This window comes from Hemitrygon akajei, chromosome 5 (genome assembly GCF_048418815.1).
Source record: "Hemitrygon akajei chromosome 5, sHemAka1.3, whole genome shotgun sequence".
Classification (NCBI taxonomy): domain Eukaryota; kingdom Metazoa; phylum Chordata; class Chondrichthyes; order Myliobatiformes; family Dasyatidae; genus Hemitrygon; species Hemitrygon akajei.
Genome location: NC_133128.1, coordinates 185,385,000 through 185,401,495, shown reverse-complemented (window position 1 = coordinate 185,401,495; position 16,496 = coordinate 185,385,000). Strand labels below are relative to the sequence as shown.

At 41.6% G+C, this 16,496-nt stretch overlaps 1 protein-coding gene and 1 long non-coding RNA gene across 2 annotated transcripts in view; one reads left to right on the top strand and one right to left on the bottom strand.

The window, feature by feature from the left end:
- Positions 1-208: 208 nt before the first annotated feature.
- Positions 209-7,497, bottom strand: LOC140728550 (uncharacterized). Its single transcript, XR_012099105.1, has 2 exons — positions 7,361-7,497; positions 209-964 (listed from the first exon to the last, which is right to left on the bottom strand). It is a non-coding gene; the product is annotated as an uncharacterized lncRNA (long non-coding RNA).
- Positions 7,498-7,842: 345 nt separating this feature from the next.
- The window catches only part of cobll1b (cordon-bleu WH2 repeat protein-like 1b), a 170,061-nt gene continuing 161,407 nt past the window's right edge, over positions 7,843-16,496 (top strand). The window contains exon 1 of the mRNA XM_073047431.1: positions 7,843-7,967. Coding sequence (XP_072903532.1) covers positions 7,921-7,967 — 47 coding nt within the window. The 5' untranslated portion in view covers positions 7,843-7,920. The remainder of the gene's footprint in view (positions 7,968-16,496) is intronic.

Genomic DNA, 16,496 nt, shown 5'->3' with positions numbered 1-16,496 from the left:
AAATAAAGCAGCCACGATTGAATGGTGGAGCAAATTGCAAAGGCTGAATGGCCTAATTCTGTTCCTGGATTTTATGGATACCAAACTAGTTAATATAGAGTCCAGCATGATCTAAACTGAATAGGGAAACATGTTTGAACAGATGAAGGGATCACTCTTGTTCTTTCATCCCTAACTGCTAGTTTTAGAAGAAACCATGATTCAAAGATTGAAGGTCAAAGTATATTTATTATCAAAGTATGTATGCAGTATTCAGCCCTAAGATTCATCTTCTAACAGATAGGTTGAAACAAAGAAAACCATGGAACCCATTTAAAGAAAAACATCAAGCCCCCAATGTGCAAAACAAAAGAACAAATTGTGCAAATGGCAAATAAAAATGAGCGATAAGCACAGAATACAAAACGCCAAATCAAAAGGGTGCAGGTATATTCAGTTCAATGCCACGTCTTTTGCTACCTATAGGCTGCGGCGCTAGTTATCCCCAATCAAAATTGCACAAAACAGCAAGAAAAAAAGGATTGACCAGAGAAACATCATAACGTGTGCTACAGAATCCAATCCCCAGACCACCATTTAAATCTTGCCCAAGACCCATCAACTCCGGTTGCATCCAGCGAGAGGGAGAGAGAGACCGTTTAAACATAGGCACCTTCCTCCAAGAGCAGTGAGCTGGAGGGAGAGAAGGAATATTCACACACAGGAATATAGCACTGAACACCCTCCCAGCTTCCACTACCATCCTCATTGATTTCAATCTTCTTTGATGCTTTAATCGGTGGGATCGGCGAGATTAGCAAGAAACTGAGTCAATCTTGGGCTCACACACTGTCTCCAGGCCGCACGCTTTGCACGAAACCTCACCAAATTCCCTTGGAGACAGCGAAGTGCCAGGTTGCTCAATCGGCCCGAAAACACACCATCAAAACGTAGATCACAGGGTCCAACAGAAGCAGAAGCACATCTGAAAGAAAACAATGAAGTAAATGAAGTGAAGGAAATAGTTTCATGAACTGTCTGAAGGATGTCGCCCTTGGTTGCGTTGTTCACAGGAGCCATGAGGTGACACATGAATCCGTCTTTCATCAGGACCGAGTTCATTTACCTCTTGACAACAAAATAAGAAAAATAAGGCTTGAATCCATCCAGTTCAATATTACCTTAATTATATTCTTTGATCAAAAGAATTCTAAGATTTCCCTCTGAAAGAAAACTACATAAAACTTTATGTGTCCTGCATCCTGCAGCTGAAAGATTGATCACTTCAATGCTGTCAGCAAACAGGTCAAATAGTTGTCAGCTTTCCGAAAGGTAATTCATCTTTTTTTGAAAGGGGTCACGAAGGAACTAATAGACTGCAATACAAACAATGGGAGAAAAGTTCAACGAATAAGTACAGTCAGCAGCTGGCATATTGCAACAGCTGTGTATTTTGTTGCAACAAGTTGTGGCTGGCTGACGGGTAGCTGAAAAACTATAAACAAGGCAATAAAATCCACCTATAGCGCAAAGATTAATGGATATATTATTGCTAGAATTAACAACATTTCAGGCTTACATTTTTTTGCAAAGAGCCAGTGCATTTTTTTTCTGATTGCTGACTGTGATAGACATCATGCAGCTGGATCAGGATCAGGCAAAATTAGAACCGAAGGGAGCAGGTTAAGAGATTCACTTACATCTACATCACCCTGGGATTTATGGCATCTCTTGGTTCAGCATTTATCATTTTACCTTACTGTTTAGAAGGCTGCAACAAGTTGTTCATTACAGATGAGATCTTTCCTCTCAAGCTAAGAATGTTCTTTACCTTTGTTAGCTTACTTCTTACTGCCTGTTACACCATTGGCATTTAGGGCAGCGATGAAGGTCCTCCATCTCAATGGGTATTCAGGGCTTCCTTCGTCACATTAGTAGCTTCCTGTCAGTCACGCTAGTCGCGGGTGGGGTCTCAGGAATAACATCAAACTCAGATGTAGAAAGGTTCTTCATTGTTGCTTCCATAACAATTTTGCTTTACTAGTCAGAGGTGTTAGCCCTGAGCTGAACCCCCAAACCTGGAGGAATGGTGGACCACTCTTCGTCTGCCCTCTACCCTTTGACCTGTTTGGCATTGGTGACCCTACCAAGAGCCAAAGCATAAAGCCCTGACTCCAGCCAATGCAGCTCTCTGGGTCATTGAGGCACACAAGCCTCCAAACCCTATGACAAGATTGTGGTTCTCTTGGAGAACCCTTGTTAAAGGATAGAGAAAAAAAATTAAATAATGATGGAACAGAACTATGACATAAATTACGGTAGCTCCAACTCTGAAAAAATGCTTATGCTCAATCTGCGAGAGTAGATTTGGAAATGAATATAAATGAAGAAAATTAACATGAATCATTTCAACCCTTGAAAACAGGTGGGTTTGGGTCAGGTGTAAATTACAACACCTCCTCAAACCCCCCTTCTTCCGAGTTCAACTGAACTTCCATTTTCAACATTGCTTGCGGGCCAAGTATCCTTGAATCTATCCCAACAGGTATGAAAGCTTACAAATTACTATTCCAACAATCTCAAAACAAAAGAATGCTGATGGCCTCAGCCTGAAACATCGACTGTTTACTCTTTTCCATAGGTGCCGCCTGGCCTGCTGAGTCCTTCCAGCATTTTATGTGTGTTACCTGTTCTAGCAACCTCTCTGTGATCTCTCCCCATCTGTACACATCGGTGTTAGCAAACACCTTCTCTGCTGTTAATGCCTCTGGGGCAGCCATCTGGCATTGCATGCAGTCTGAGAGAGACAAAAAAATGAAGGTGGTGTTTCTAAACTTGTTAAATCTAATATTGAGAGAGTGTAAAATTATACACTACAGAAAGCCAAATGAACAAATATACTATATGTGTATCCTGGAGCTGAAATTTTGATTGCTTCAATGCTGTCAGCAGACAGGTTAAATATTTGTCAGCTTTCCAGAAAATAAGTAATCTTTATTCTGTTTGTGCACTGTGCCAATGTGAACTTTGCAGAGGTTACCACTTATGGCATTGGGCAGCTGAGATCTCATCTGAGATATCCGGAGATATTTCTCAGTCACTTTCAAGTACAGAGAATAATTCCTGTTCACTCTCATTAGGTTCTCAGCTTTGAAGATTTTGATGATGAGGTCACATAAGGCACAGTATTGTGCAAAAGTCTTAGGCACGTATACACTATACAGCTAGGGTGACTAAGACTTTTGCACAGTACTGTAGTAATTTTACGTATGTACTGTACTGATGCCACAAAAAACCATTACTACATGTGTGAGTGATGATAAACCTGATTCTGATATGGGTCCCTAGTGTGGACTGAGAGTGGGAAGGGGGCAGGGAGAAGGGAACCATGGTTGGGTAATGGGGAAGGGAAAAGGGAGGGAACAGGAAGCACCAGAGACACATTCTGTAATGATCAATAAACCAATTGTTTGAAATGAAAAGACCTGCCTTGGGTCTCAGGGCTGGGTGTATGTGTACCCGATCCATCCCGGCACTCCTTCTCTGCCACCCGCCCCACACCTCCCTCATGGCACTCCACCCTCACCATTCCCAACATCCTCTGCTCCCACAAGGTTTACAATCTCACTCCCTGCTCCACGTTGACAAATACAGTACCACACAAAAGTCTTTTGCACCCTAGCTATATAAGCTTCACTGGAATAACATGAATTTCAAGAGAAAGGTCAAATGTGAGAATGGAATTTCCTTTTTTAAACGCAAGAACAAACCATGTAAGCTATGATAAACTAACTTGTAAACTGCAGGTTTTAAATATTAGCAAGTTTAATGTCTTCAAAGAGCAATTCTAAGAGTTAGGATATTTATCATTCTTTACCTCACACTTGGCTTGTTCTCTTGTAATATGGTCTGTTTTTCAGTTCCCCCTTTCCCCATGTACACTCTAATACTGAACCATCTTGAGTTTTGTAAGAGAGCTGTTACTGAAGTAAACCCATGGTTTCAAACTGGAAAGTTAATTGACCTTAGAATATACTAATTGTATTTTCCAACCTTGTAAGTGTCTGACTTTTTAAAAGAGCTGCTACTACAATCTCAAAGTGCATGTTTCTGTCATGTAATCTCCCAACCATCCACGTTAGAATATTTAAAGGGAAACCACCCATCCTTTGACTTTCTACCATCGGGCTGGAGACTCCGATGCATAAAAACAAGAACGATCTGGATGGGAAACAGATTCTTCCCTCAGGTCATTAAGCTTCTAAACTTCCTGCTGCATTGCATTTGAAGTGTCACTGGTTAATCTGTTCTGTACCTTTCAATATTTATTTAATGCACCTTATTTTGTTTATTTATATGTAATTCATCTGTAAATTTGACCCTTACTTTCCCAAGTTATTGTGTGTTATATGTGTGCTGTGTGTACTATGCTTTACACCCTGGTCTGGAGAAACATTGTCTCATTTTATGGTATAGATGTACAAAGTTTGTATATTCTTAAATGACCATAAACTTGACTTGATGACTAATCCTATTTTCTATGCATTGATTTTCTTCTTTTCATTATAAGATATGGCCAAAAATACATAAATCTGTTACACCTATCCATGCCTTTCTGATAAGCAGGCACACTTTCAGTTTTAATTTCACTGCTTGGCAGAAATTAAGTTCCAAAGTTCTGCCTTCTTGAATGATCCTCTGTAAGGTTGATAGGTTCTTAATTTGTAAGGGTGTCAAAGGTTACATAGATAAGATAGGAGAAAGGGACTGGATGGATAATAAATCAGCAATGATGGAATGGAGAGGACAAGATGGGCTGAATGGCCTATTTCTCTTCATATGTCTTATGGAATGAAGTTGCTTTCCATACTGATTGTGCTGGCTCCAAGGTGGCTAAGGATGTCAATCTCTCATTCAATGTCAGCAACTGTTTGTAGACTTCAGGAGAAGAAAACCAGAGGTCCATGAGCCTGTCCTCATCGGAGGATCAGAGGTGGAGAGGGTCAGTAACTTTAAATTCCTGGGTGTTACTATTTCAGAGGACCTGTCCTGGACACAGCATGTAAATGCAATTGCAAAGGAAGCATGTCAGCACATCTACTTCCCTAGGAGTCTGTGGAGATTCGGCATGACATCAAAAACTTGGGCAAACTTCTATAGATGTGTAGTAGAAAGTGTATTGCATCATGGCCTGGTATGGAAGCACCAATGCCTTTTAATGGAAAATCCTACAAAAGGTAGTGGATTCTGTCCAGTCCATCACGGGTAAAGCTCTCCCAAACATTGAGCACATCTACATGAAATTCTCGTAGAAAAGCAGTATCCATCATTAGAGATCCCCATCGTCCAGGCCATGCTCCTTTCTCACTGCTGCCATCAGGTAGAAGGTACAAGAGTCTCAGCACTCACACCACCAGGTTCAAGAGCAGTTATTACCCCTCAACCGTCAGGCTCTTGAACAAAAGGGGATAACTACACTCATTTGCCCATCCATTGAGATGTGCCCACAACAAATCATTTCACTTTAAGGACTTTTTATCTTGCTATTTCATGTTCTCATTATTTACTGCTATTTATTCATATTTGCATTTGCCCAGTTTCCTGTCTTTCAATGACCTTGTTATAATCACTATTCAAAGACTTGCTGAGTATGCCCACAGGGATGTATGTGGTGAACCTCAGGATTGTATGTGCTGACAGAAATGTGCCCTGATAATAAAGTTTACTTTGAACTTTTGAGAACCACAAACTCTCGCACAGGTGGAACCAACATGTACAAAAGCTGGATGAACTCAGCAGATTGGGCAGCATCCGTTGAAGTGAGCAGTCAACGTTTTGGGCTGAGACCCTTCGTCAGGACTCGGCCTGAAACGTTGACTGTTCATTTCAACAGATGCCGCCCGACCTGCTGAGTTCATCCAGCTTTTGTACGTGTTGCTTTGACCACAGCATCTGCAGTGTACTTTGTGTTTTCTTGCACAGGCGGGGCAGGTGTTGGCTGACAGCGTGGGTGGATGAGAAGGGCTAATGCCTCCAGGGCCTCTCAGGGGTACTGATGCACCTTGACTCTGAGTGGTCATACATTCATATGTGAAGGCATTGGCCACTTGGATTTTTGCCTCCGTCCAGTTTGTAATGTCTCCCCAGGACAAAGCTCAGTTGTGAGTGTCTGCTTCAGGAATGAGGGGTCAGACATGAACATGGATGGGTCTGATTAGTATCACTGTGTACTCAGCCTCAGTACTGGGAAGGACACTGGCACTCACTTACTTCTTGGAGGATTTTGAGGAGAATTGGTGCTATTCGCCCAGTGCCTTGAATTATCAGTTGTGGGTATGCAGAGCATGCAGAGGATGGAGACAGAGGGATCATTGCTGCAAGGTAAACTATGAGAGGCTTCATAGTGTGGTTGTGCCAAGGGCCACTGTTTTTCTTCAGACTATAAACTAGTCAGGCACTTCTAAAGATTTATATCTTAAATAGGAATTTCATAAAGAATCATTATTTCAATTGTAAGAGCTCAAATATAGGAAATTGAAAACAAGATCTTGCTCTTCGGAACTTCGAAGCACTGAAATGTAATAGACCGTAATGAGCTGCCAATCTACTAGTAGTTTCTGTGGCGAACATTTACAATAAGCCCAACTAATCGGTTTTCACTGGTCAATTTGCAGAACTGGCTGGCTCTGAAAAAAAAACCATGATAGTGTTACATCAAGTGATTGCTGGCACATTCTTCTGACAGGAGTGGCCCGATTCAAAGACGCGCGGATATATTTCAAGGTTATTTGAACACCCCGATCTCAATCCCGGTGTGTCACCACCCGCCACCCCTGGAAAAAAACCCATGTTCGTCAACCTCTTTAAAATTAGGCCTTTAACAGGGGGTGACTGTTATGGCCTCTGTGCAGAAAAGCGTGGCCGAATTTTACGGGAGAAGGGAGGTGCATAAGCAAAGCTGGGGTTTAGTGCGGTAATCAAAACTTTGGCCGGCTCAGCCTGTTTCCTGTTCTCCCGATTGCTGGACAAGTGCCATTGGGTGCAAACAACTTTTTGAATACCAATACAAAAGTTTGCTATTTAAAAAAAACTTAAGCTTGAAAATGCAAATCGAATGTAAATTGTGCATTTCGAAAGATCAGACAGTGATGTTTTTTTAAAAAAAAATAAACACTCCAATTTGCTGCTTCTAGTTTGTTTTAGTTTTTTTTAAACGAAGTAAGGGCTTTCAGGGCAGGTGGACGTGGGGCAGTTCAGAGGCAGGAAATCGTCCTGGGTTCCTAGCGGCAGGAATTGGAAAACGCAGCTCCAGCCTGCATTATCCCGGCAGAAACTTCAACCGGGAAAACAAAACGATAAATAAATAAATATATGCAATTACCCTCTGCCATTGAGGTAGATGCTGGCGTGTTAACTTCGTCCAGTGTGCAGGGGCAGTCGCTTCTTGTGCAATCCAGAAGCCGAGGAAGGAGAGAATTCTGAAGTCGTGTCCGGGATTGACCCCACAGTCTGGAAAGTTTGACTCCGGAGTGTGTAATTTTTTGCACATGTCATGGCTTGAAAATGTCTGTACTTCTAAAGGGAGCGTGATCGACCAGTTGAGCGCATTTAGTGGCAGTACTGGTGCCGACTGCGGAAGTAGGGAGAGGGAGAGGGAGAGGGAGAGGGCGGCCCGGAGCAGCGTGAGTGAGCGCCGAGGAATCCCGGGGCCGGCACGGCGCTTCCCGATCCGCAGACCAAGGTGCGTCCAGGACCCACATAAAGCTTTCTGTCTTTACTAACGTCAATCACTGAATGATTGCGATTGCTCGGGGCCTCATAATCTCAAACAGTGTTGTTCTTTGGTGTATTTCCGTTCCAGTTGGACAAGCAGGGTGAAACCACTCTGCTGACGAGGACTTTCGTGGAACTACTATCTAACTTCTCCGTGGGCAGAAAGCGATGGAGGTGCATGCACCCGGGACCGGCACTACACCTTTGCCTTCTGGGTGAGTACTGCACTCAATGTAATCTCGTCCTACCCGCACTTTTATGGCATACTTGTTTTAGAGTTAATTTCGTCTTTGTTGGTGTGTTTTTTTTTGCATTGAATGTTTTGTCATTCGTCTCAAGAAAATAAACTACATAACTGTTGCTTCATTGTTTCACGGGAGACCAAGAACATACTGGCCTCTTCTTTTCTTTCTCCCACAGCGCACTTTGGAAAAAGGGAGATTGCATATGATTAATAACTACGCGTGTAAGTTAACGTTATCATAAAAATGTTTGAGGCGCATTAGTAGTCAGCGTGGTAACGGATTCAGGCAAATTTGTCATAAATGTCATAAATGTACTGTATAATCTGTCACTCGTTATTAAATATAGAAACAGCGGAGAGGAGAACAACTTACATTATTGGACATGGGTTAAGATAAGAATTTAAGAGGAATAAATGACAACGTGACTTGCATTTGAGATTATGTTGTAATAGAAACTTATATAACATAGAACCCTGTTCTTTTAATCGCCAGAAATCCTGGTGGGGTCAAACTGATCAGAAGCGAATGAAGTGCAAAAATCAAAGACTGTTGCCAGAATTTACAAACATTTGTAAAAGGTCTGGCCTGAAAACTGAAGGTTGGCCATAAAAGAGGAATTTATAGTTCAACTGTTACCTGGTATAAGTTTTTTTTTGAGATTCTTATTTCCATCATCATTCTCCATTCTCTTCCACTCCTATTTATTTGTAACAAGGAATAAAAGCAGGAGTAGGCCTTTTGACCTCTCTCTCTTCTTTACTTTTAAAGACCATGATTGATCTTTTACCTCAGCACCACTTTTCGAATCCCATATTGGCTGCACCCATAACAAGCTCTGCAGGATTGCTGTTGTAATATTTTGGAAATGACTGTGCCAGAAGGATTTCCCCACCCATTCCTTCCCCAAATATCAATACAGTGAAAAACATGAGAAATTCTACAGGTGCTGGATATCCAAAACAACGCACACAGACAACACGCTGGAGGAACTCAGCAGGTCGGACAACATTCACGGGTGCTGCTTGACCTGTTGAGTTTCTCCAGCGTGTTGTACGTGTTGCTTTGACCCCAGCATCTGCAGAGTATTTTGTGTTTACACACATACAAAACACTGGAAGAACTCAGCAGGTCAGGCAGCATCTATGGAGAGGAATAAACAGTCAACGTTTTGGGCTGAGATCCTTCATTAGGGCTGAGAAGGGAAGGGGAAGATGCCAGAATCAAAAGTTGGAGGGAGGGGAAGGAGACTAGCTGGACTAGGCTAGGTGAAGCCAGGTGGATGGGAAAGATAAAGGGCTGGAGAGGAAGGAATCTGATAGAGGAGAGTGGACCATAAGAGAAAGGGAGGGAGGAGGGGACCCAGGGGGAAGTAACAGGCAGGCGGGAAGAAGTAAAAAGTCTCCTCTTTTGGAAGCTTGGCTGACTTCATGTGCTTCGGTTTTCTAAAATCAATTGACGTCATCTCTGAATTTACACAACAGTTGATGCCATCTACTTTGTCGTCTAGAGAATTTCAGAAGGTTGTTAGAATCATAGACAAGTTTTACCATGGATGGTGGCCATTCTGCCCATCAAGTAATGCTGGGTACATGTGAGCTATTTATCTAGTCTTATTCCCTCATGCATTTTTTTCTTTGGGTGCTTGACCAGTTCCCTTTTGATCATCTGTGCACATATTTCTAGCTTTCTCTGTTTTTTAAAAAAGGTTTATGTTCTTCAGTTTCTATTTCCTTCCTCTCTAATTTTAGCACTTGGCATTGTTCTACATTAAATTTCATCAGCACCCAAATCACTAGCTGGCCTATATTTTCTACAAGTCTAATGCTATGCTTCTCATAGTTCACTGCATTTCTGAGCTCTATGCCATGTGTTAGTACAACAGATTACGGTACATTATTGAATGCCTTTTGAAAATCCAGAGAAACTGTTTTCATTGGTTCCCCTGTATACTTCAATAGACTGAATGAGAATGTAACAATTAAATTTGTCAGACAGTATTTCCTTTTCATAAAACCATGTTGAGTCTATGTTGTCATGTTCTGCTTTGGTAAGCATTCTGTTACCATTTGTTAATAGTTTCCAGCATTTTTCTTCCATCTTTCTTTTTCCTCTCTTTCTTGTGTAGTAGAGTTAATGTTTTTTTAAAAATCTGACTTCAGAAATCTCAGGAATTTTTAATATCATTGCTAATACATCTATGATCCCTGCAAGCACCTCACATGAAACCTGGAGATACAGCTTTTAGGACTTTGTGGGTGTTCGGTGTTTAATTTCCTTGCTGTTGTTTGTTCTTGGGTTTCTCCATTGTGAAACCCAAGATAGAATGTTTAGGTAATAACTGGAGCTTTTCTTGATCCTTACTTGAGGAAGTCTATGACCAGAGGAGGGTCCTGAGTAGAGAGATGTCCTTTTAGAACAGAGATCAGGATTTCTTTAGCCAGAGAGTGGTGAATCTGCACAATTCTTTCACAGGCAGCTGCGGAGGCCAGGTTTATGGGTATGTTTAAGGCAGAAGTTGAGAGAAAGTGTAGTCAACGTTTCGAGGGTCTTGGCCCAAAACGTTGACTATACTCTTTTTCCATAGACGCTGCCTGGCCTGCTGAGTTCCTCCAGCATTTTGCGTGTGTTACTTGGATTTCCAGCATCTGCAGATCTTCTCTTGTTTGTTGATAGATTCTTGATTAGTCAGGGCATGAAGGGATATGGTGAGAAGGCAGGAGATTGGGGATGAGAGGGAAAATGAATCAGCCATGATGAAATGGCGGAGCAGAGTTGATGGGCCAAATGGCCTGATACTGCTCGCATGTCTTACGGTCTAACTGTGCACTTATGGTCTTATTTGTATTTACACTTGTTTCTGTCTTTAAGGAACCTGAACTTACTTTTGCTACTCTTTTTCTTTCTACATGAGTTCGACTGTCTGTTCTCTTTCCATCTGCTCACTCTGTGATTTGCTTTTTAATGTCTATCACTGTTTCCTGAAAGTATTACAATTTTCAGGCTTGCTGCTACAGTTAGAAGAACTGAAAGTCTTGAGAGACAATTGGAAAGATTTGAACTTGAATAAAGCCCAGTACTTGGGTATGAAGGGAGAATTTGGAAAGTAGATTGATAAATTAAAACAATATGTCTACCAACCAATAAACTTTGAAAGGCATTCCCAACACTATAAGAAGTTTGTATGTTCTCCCCATAAATTTCCTACAGGTGCTCTGGTTTCTTCCCACAGTCCAAAGACCTACTGGTTGATAGGTTAATTGGTTTTTATAAATTGTCCCATGGTTGGGCTAGGGTTAAATCGGGGGTTGCTGGGCAGCACGGCTCAAAGGGCCAGAAGGGCCTATTCTGCGCTGTATCGCAATAAATACATTTTTAAAAAGTCTACATTTTCCAGCTTAATTCAGTTAAGAATAACTGTACTCTGAAAATTATCCATCTGGCTTACCTTTTGATCTAATGTTGTTATAACTTTTTTAGTAAGGAATAAAGGGATTACTTTTCCCCTTGTACCAAGCTAAAAAGCTGTATTAAAATTTGGTTTTCTGCTGTTGAAAATAGCTCAAGTTCTGTAAGAAAAATGCCTGAAGCATTCAATAAACTCACAGGGTAAGAAAATAATAATTGGTGGAGATCTTTAAAAATCAGTTTATAGGTCACCTTATTTATGATTTCTGTGCCCATGCAAGTACAGTGTGGAAATCAGGAAGGAAGTGACTGTCAGTTGCAAAACCAATCTGTTTTCCATTGGAATTGGCCTGAGTCCAAGTGTTGAGAATTAATATACTGGCCGGAGGTTCCAGGTGCTCTTTAACATCAGCACCTTTATCTCACATATGGTGACTTCACATATTTGGAAAGTATTATAGATCTTGAATTAAAAGATAGAGCATCTGAGTGTTTTTTTTCTTGTTTTTTAAATTTACTTAATTTGAATGTTTATTAAGTTTTAACACTTAAGTAAATTGATTTTTGATGATTTAAACCCAATTTAAGGAGTATTACATATTGCTGATGCTAAAAAATATCACTTAAAATTTGGCAGTAGGCTTTTGATGACAATGAGCTTTCAAAAGACCGTTGTGGGTCTTGTGGGTGTACCCTGGAGTGCCATCCCAAAGCCTGGTTACCACTTGCCGATAACTCCGTCTCAAAGGATGACTGTGGAAATCAAGACTCAATGATTGTATGAATGTGACTGGAAAAAGTATATGTGCAGGAAATGTGTGAGGTGTGAACACTGTCAGAGGATTGGATGGGCCATGAATCCCATGGTGTCATGTGCCGTAGGTTTCCCGAAGACCTTCTCTTGGTCTCTTTTCTTAGTTGCCTGTTGGCATCACCTGACAGCACTTTCATAGCTCACTTCGGTGTATGCAGAGCTATCTATCCACCACTATTACTGATTTTTCCCACTGCCTCTGCACTCCTTTTCTGCCAGTCGTTATTGACTTTTTGATCGATGATCAAGTTAACGTTTGAGTTCAAAGCCATTGTCTTAAGCCAAATGATACCACTGCCATTTATTTTGTTCCAGAGGTTCTGCATGCATTGTCTTTATCAACAAGGACCTCCGTTTCCACCTCTAAATAATTACCTTCTTTGGTCCCTGATTTAAATCATTCGAAGGTGAAATGCTTTGCCACCTCCAAACTATACAATGCTTTTTTGTAAGCCCTTCATCCTCTGTAGTTTGTATTCAAAACTCTGTGATGTAAGGTCCAGCTGAGCCAACATTCGTGTGTTTGATCGTTTATATCTCTAATGCACAATTATCATGCTCTAGTTTAAATGCCTTCAGGCCTCTGGAATTTCATCCATCTGAACTATGCTCTGTGAAGTAAAAATGTTCTAATTCTTAGCTCCAATTAATTTTTCCTTCTGTTCAGTCCCTTTTTTCCACCAGCCCTTCATGATTATCTCTCGTTATTCAAAGTTCAAAGTAAATTTATTATCACCAAGTACATGTATGTCATCATATGCAACCCTGAGATTAATTTTCTTGTGGGCATACACAATAAATCTATAGAATAATAACCGTAGCAGAATCAATGAAAGAGCATCCAACTAGGGCGTTCAACCAGAGTGCAGAAAACGAACTGTGCAAATACAAAAAGAAATAATAAATAAGTATGCAATAAATATTGACAACATGAGATGGAGTCCATTGGTTGTGGGAACATTTCAGTGATGGGACAAGTGAAGTTATCCCTTTTGGTTCAAGAGCTAAGTAGTTCTGGAAGCTCTGTAGGTTCCTAAATAACAGCTGAATGCAGCTGATCTTTAAGTTCTACAGTTGCTCATCCCTCCTCTTCATTTTGGTCAAGAATCTTGAAATACATTGGAAGCTGTTGTATAAAGATACTGCCTAAATGTATGTTGCTGAGTGAGAATATGAGAAGCAGTTACAGATCATTCAGACAGTTGGTTTACATGACCACTCATAGCAGGGGTTCCCCTCGCACCCCTACCGTTAACCGAGGGATCTGTGCACCCCAGATTGGGAACCCCTGTCCCAGACAAAGGTGTTTTTCTTTCTGGAGAACTCTGGTGTCATCCTTTTATAGGGCCTGTTCTTACTCCAAGATCTGCATTTAATCCTTCATATTTGGAAATAGATGTGTCCCTAAGGAATTTTTCTATAGTTTCTAATTTGGGGAGAAAGTCTGTGAAAGATGGTAGGGAATTCTGTAATGTAATATCGAATTTTAGCTGTGTCTCAGTTGGGTCGTGGGAGGTCAAGTTTAACATCATCAAGGAAGAATCATAAAAAAGGGGCTGGAGACATTTATCCAGATTGTTAGAGCTTTCAGGCTTTGCCACAGGCTGTTGCTGAAGGGGTGTCTGTGAGTACCTTAAAAAAACCGGTTTAGCTGAGAATCTTGAAGGAAGGTCAGAGTAAGCAGGAAGTCTGTTGAGAGAAAAAAAAAGTTGAAACAAACCTTAATTTATTTGCAGGATTTGGGTGTTCAGATACGTTTTACCTACTGTCTGTTACGCGGCTGGCGTTTAGGGCAGTAATGAAGGTCCTCCATCTATTGTTCATCACGGTAGTAGCTTCCTCTTGGTCTTGCAAGCCCTGGATGGAGACTCAGGAATAGCGTTGTACTCAGATGCACTCAGAAAGATTCTTTGTTGTTTCCTTAAAACTTTTGTTTTATCAGTCAGAGTTGATAACCCTGAGTTCAACCCCCGAACCTGGAAGGCTGGCGTGTCACTCTCGGGCTGGCCTTTATCCTTTGACCTGACATGAATGACCCTACCAAGAGCCAAAGCCCTGACTCCAGCCAACATAGGTCATTGAGGCACGCAAGCCTCCCAACTCTATGACAAGGTTGAGGTCCTCTTGGAGGATTTCTGATATTACAAACATTTATTGCTATTTTCTTTTTATTCATGATATTTTGATTGACTACTCATGATAACGTGATGATTACTGAAGAGATGTAGTCCCTCTGCAAGATCCCGACTTCCAAGATTTTGTCCCCACAATACTGAATCAGCTGCAGTATTATTTCAAAAACAGGATGATGTATGACTTGGTGACCTAGCGAGAGGGACAGTAGGAATAATGTATTGGGTGGGGGTGGGGGAACCGAGATGTCATAAACATCTTAGAATTATGCCGAGCACCAGAAAGTCTGCAGATGCTGGAAATCCAAAGCAGCACACACAGAATTGCTGGAGGAACTCAGCAGGTCAGGCAGCATCTATGAAAATGAATAAAAATCTGATGTTTCGGGCCAAGATGCTTCAGAACTGGAAAAGAAAGGGAGAAATTTCCAGAATAAAAGGGTGAAGGAGGACAGCTGGAAGGTGATAGGTGAAGCCAGGTAGGTGGGAAAGGTCAAGGGCTGGAGAAGAAGGAAACTGACAGGAGAGAAGAGTGGACAAGAGGAGAGTGGAAGGAGGAGGAGAAGGAGACCCAGGGGAAGTAAGAGGCAGCTGAGAAGAGGTAAAAGGTCAGGGTGGGGAATATAGGAAGTGGGGGGGTGGGAAGAATTTGTTTTTGGATGGAGAAATCGATATTCATGCCATCAGCTTAGAGGCTGAACTGTGATGTGCCTTTAGACTGGAGAGTATATCATCAGGGTCGTCATGGAATATCAGTCAACTGCACTGCTTTAACCTAGGTAGGATTGAGCTTCTGTAATTGGAGCTGCACTTGTTGAGGTAAGTAGATGAGTGTCCAGTTGCAGGAGTTATGAGGTGCTCTGTTCAGTCAGTATGTGAGTCACTCGCTGCTTCTGGCCTAATCTGACTTTCCTTCACTGGTTTTCAAAGATGGCATGTTGTAACTGGCCAAATCATATACCTAATTTATGTTTTATTTGTTTTATGAGTAAGCAAAGTTCAATGTGGAAAAAATCAGAGATTGCTATTTCCTTTCATCCTGTTGAATGTTGCTGTAATTAGTAAATACTGTAATTTTCATAGTCTCAATAATCTGCATCTTTGTGAAGGTTTGAAGGTGCTGATAGATGCTCTATCCGTGCCCGTGATGACCATCAGTACAGCTGATAGCTTGATTAATCCGATAAAGCAGGGAGATAACATATTGTCCACACCCATATTTTATAAAAGTGTAGTTGTAGCTGGGGAGCATTTATAGCCGAGTTAGAAACATTGGCTGGGGAAAGAAAATAAGAGATGCCACTGGGATTCTGGGATCGATTATTCCTTCCCTCATTACAGATACCAACAACAGATGTTCTTATTTCACTGACAGACCTTCCCTGCAACTCTGTCAGTATCTACTGCCAGGTTACCTTATGTTTTAGCATTCTTATTTAGTTGCATACTTATAATTAAATGTGTTCACAGTGATTCCGGGTGTGCTGAGGGTAGAGTAAAGGAACGTTGTTGCTGTACTCTTGCAGATATGTTATAAAAGGAGATTTTTAAACTGCAAAATAAAATCCTACAAAGTAGTGGATACGGCCCAGTCCATTGTGAGTAAAGTCCCCTCCCCCCCCCCCCCCCCCCCACTGAGCACATCTAGACAGAACGCTATTGCAAGAAAGCAGCATCCATCATCAGGGACTCCACCATCAGCTCGTGCTGTCTTCCCACTGCTACCATCAGAGAAGAAGGTACAGAAACCTTATAACACACATGCACCACCAGGAACAGTTATTACCCCTCAACCATCAGGCTCTTGAACCAGTAGGGATAACTTCACTCAACTTCAACACGAGTGAATCTGCAGATGCTGGAAATAAATAAAAACACAAAATGCTGGCAGAACTCAGCAGGCCAGACAGCATCTATGGGACGAGGTAGTGACGACGTTTCGGGCCGAAACTATTCATCAGGAGTGAAGTAACATGGGATGGTCGAGGGGGGGTAAGAAGTGGGGGGAGGGATGAAGTAGAGAGCTGGGAAGTGATAGGCTGAAGGGAAATGGGCTAGGGGGGGCAAGGTGGAGAATTATGGGAGATAAAAGAGAAAGAAAGGTAGGGCTGGGGGGAGATTATAGTGAGGGGGGAAAAAGAGAGAGAA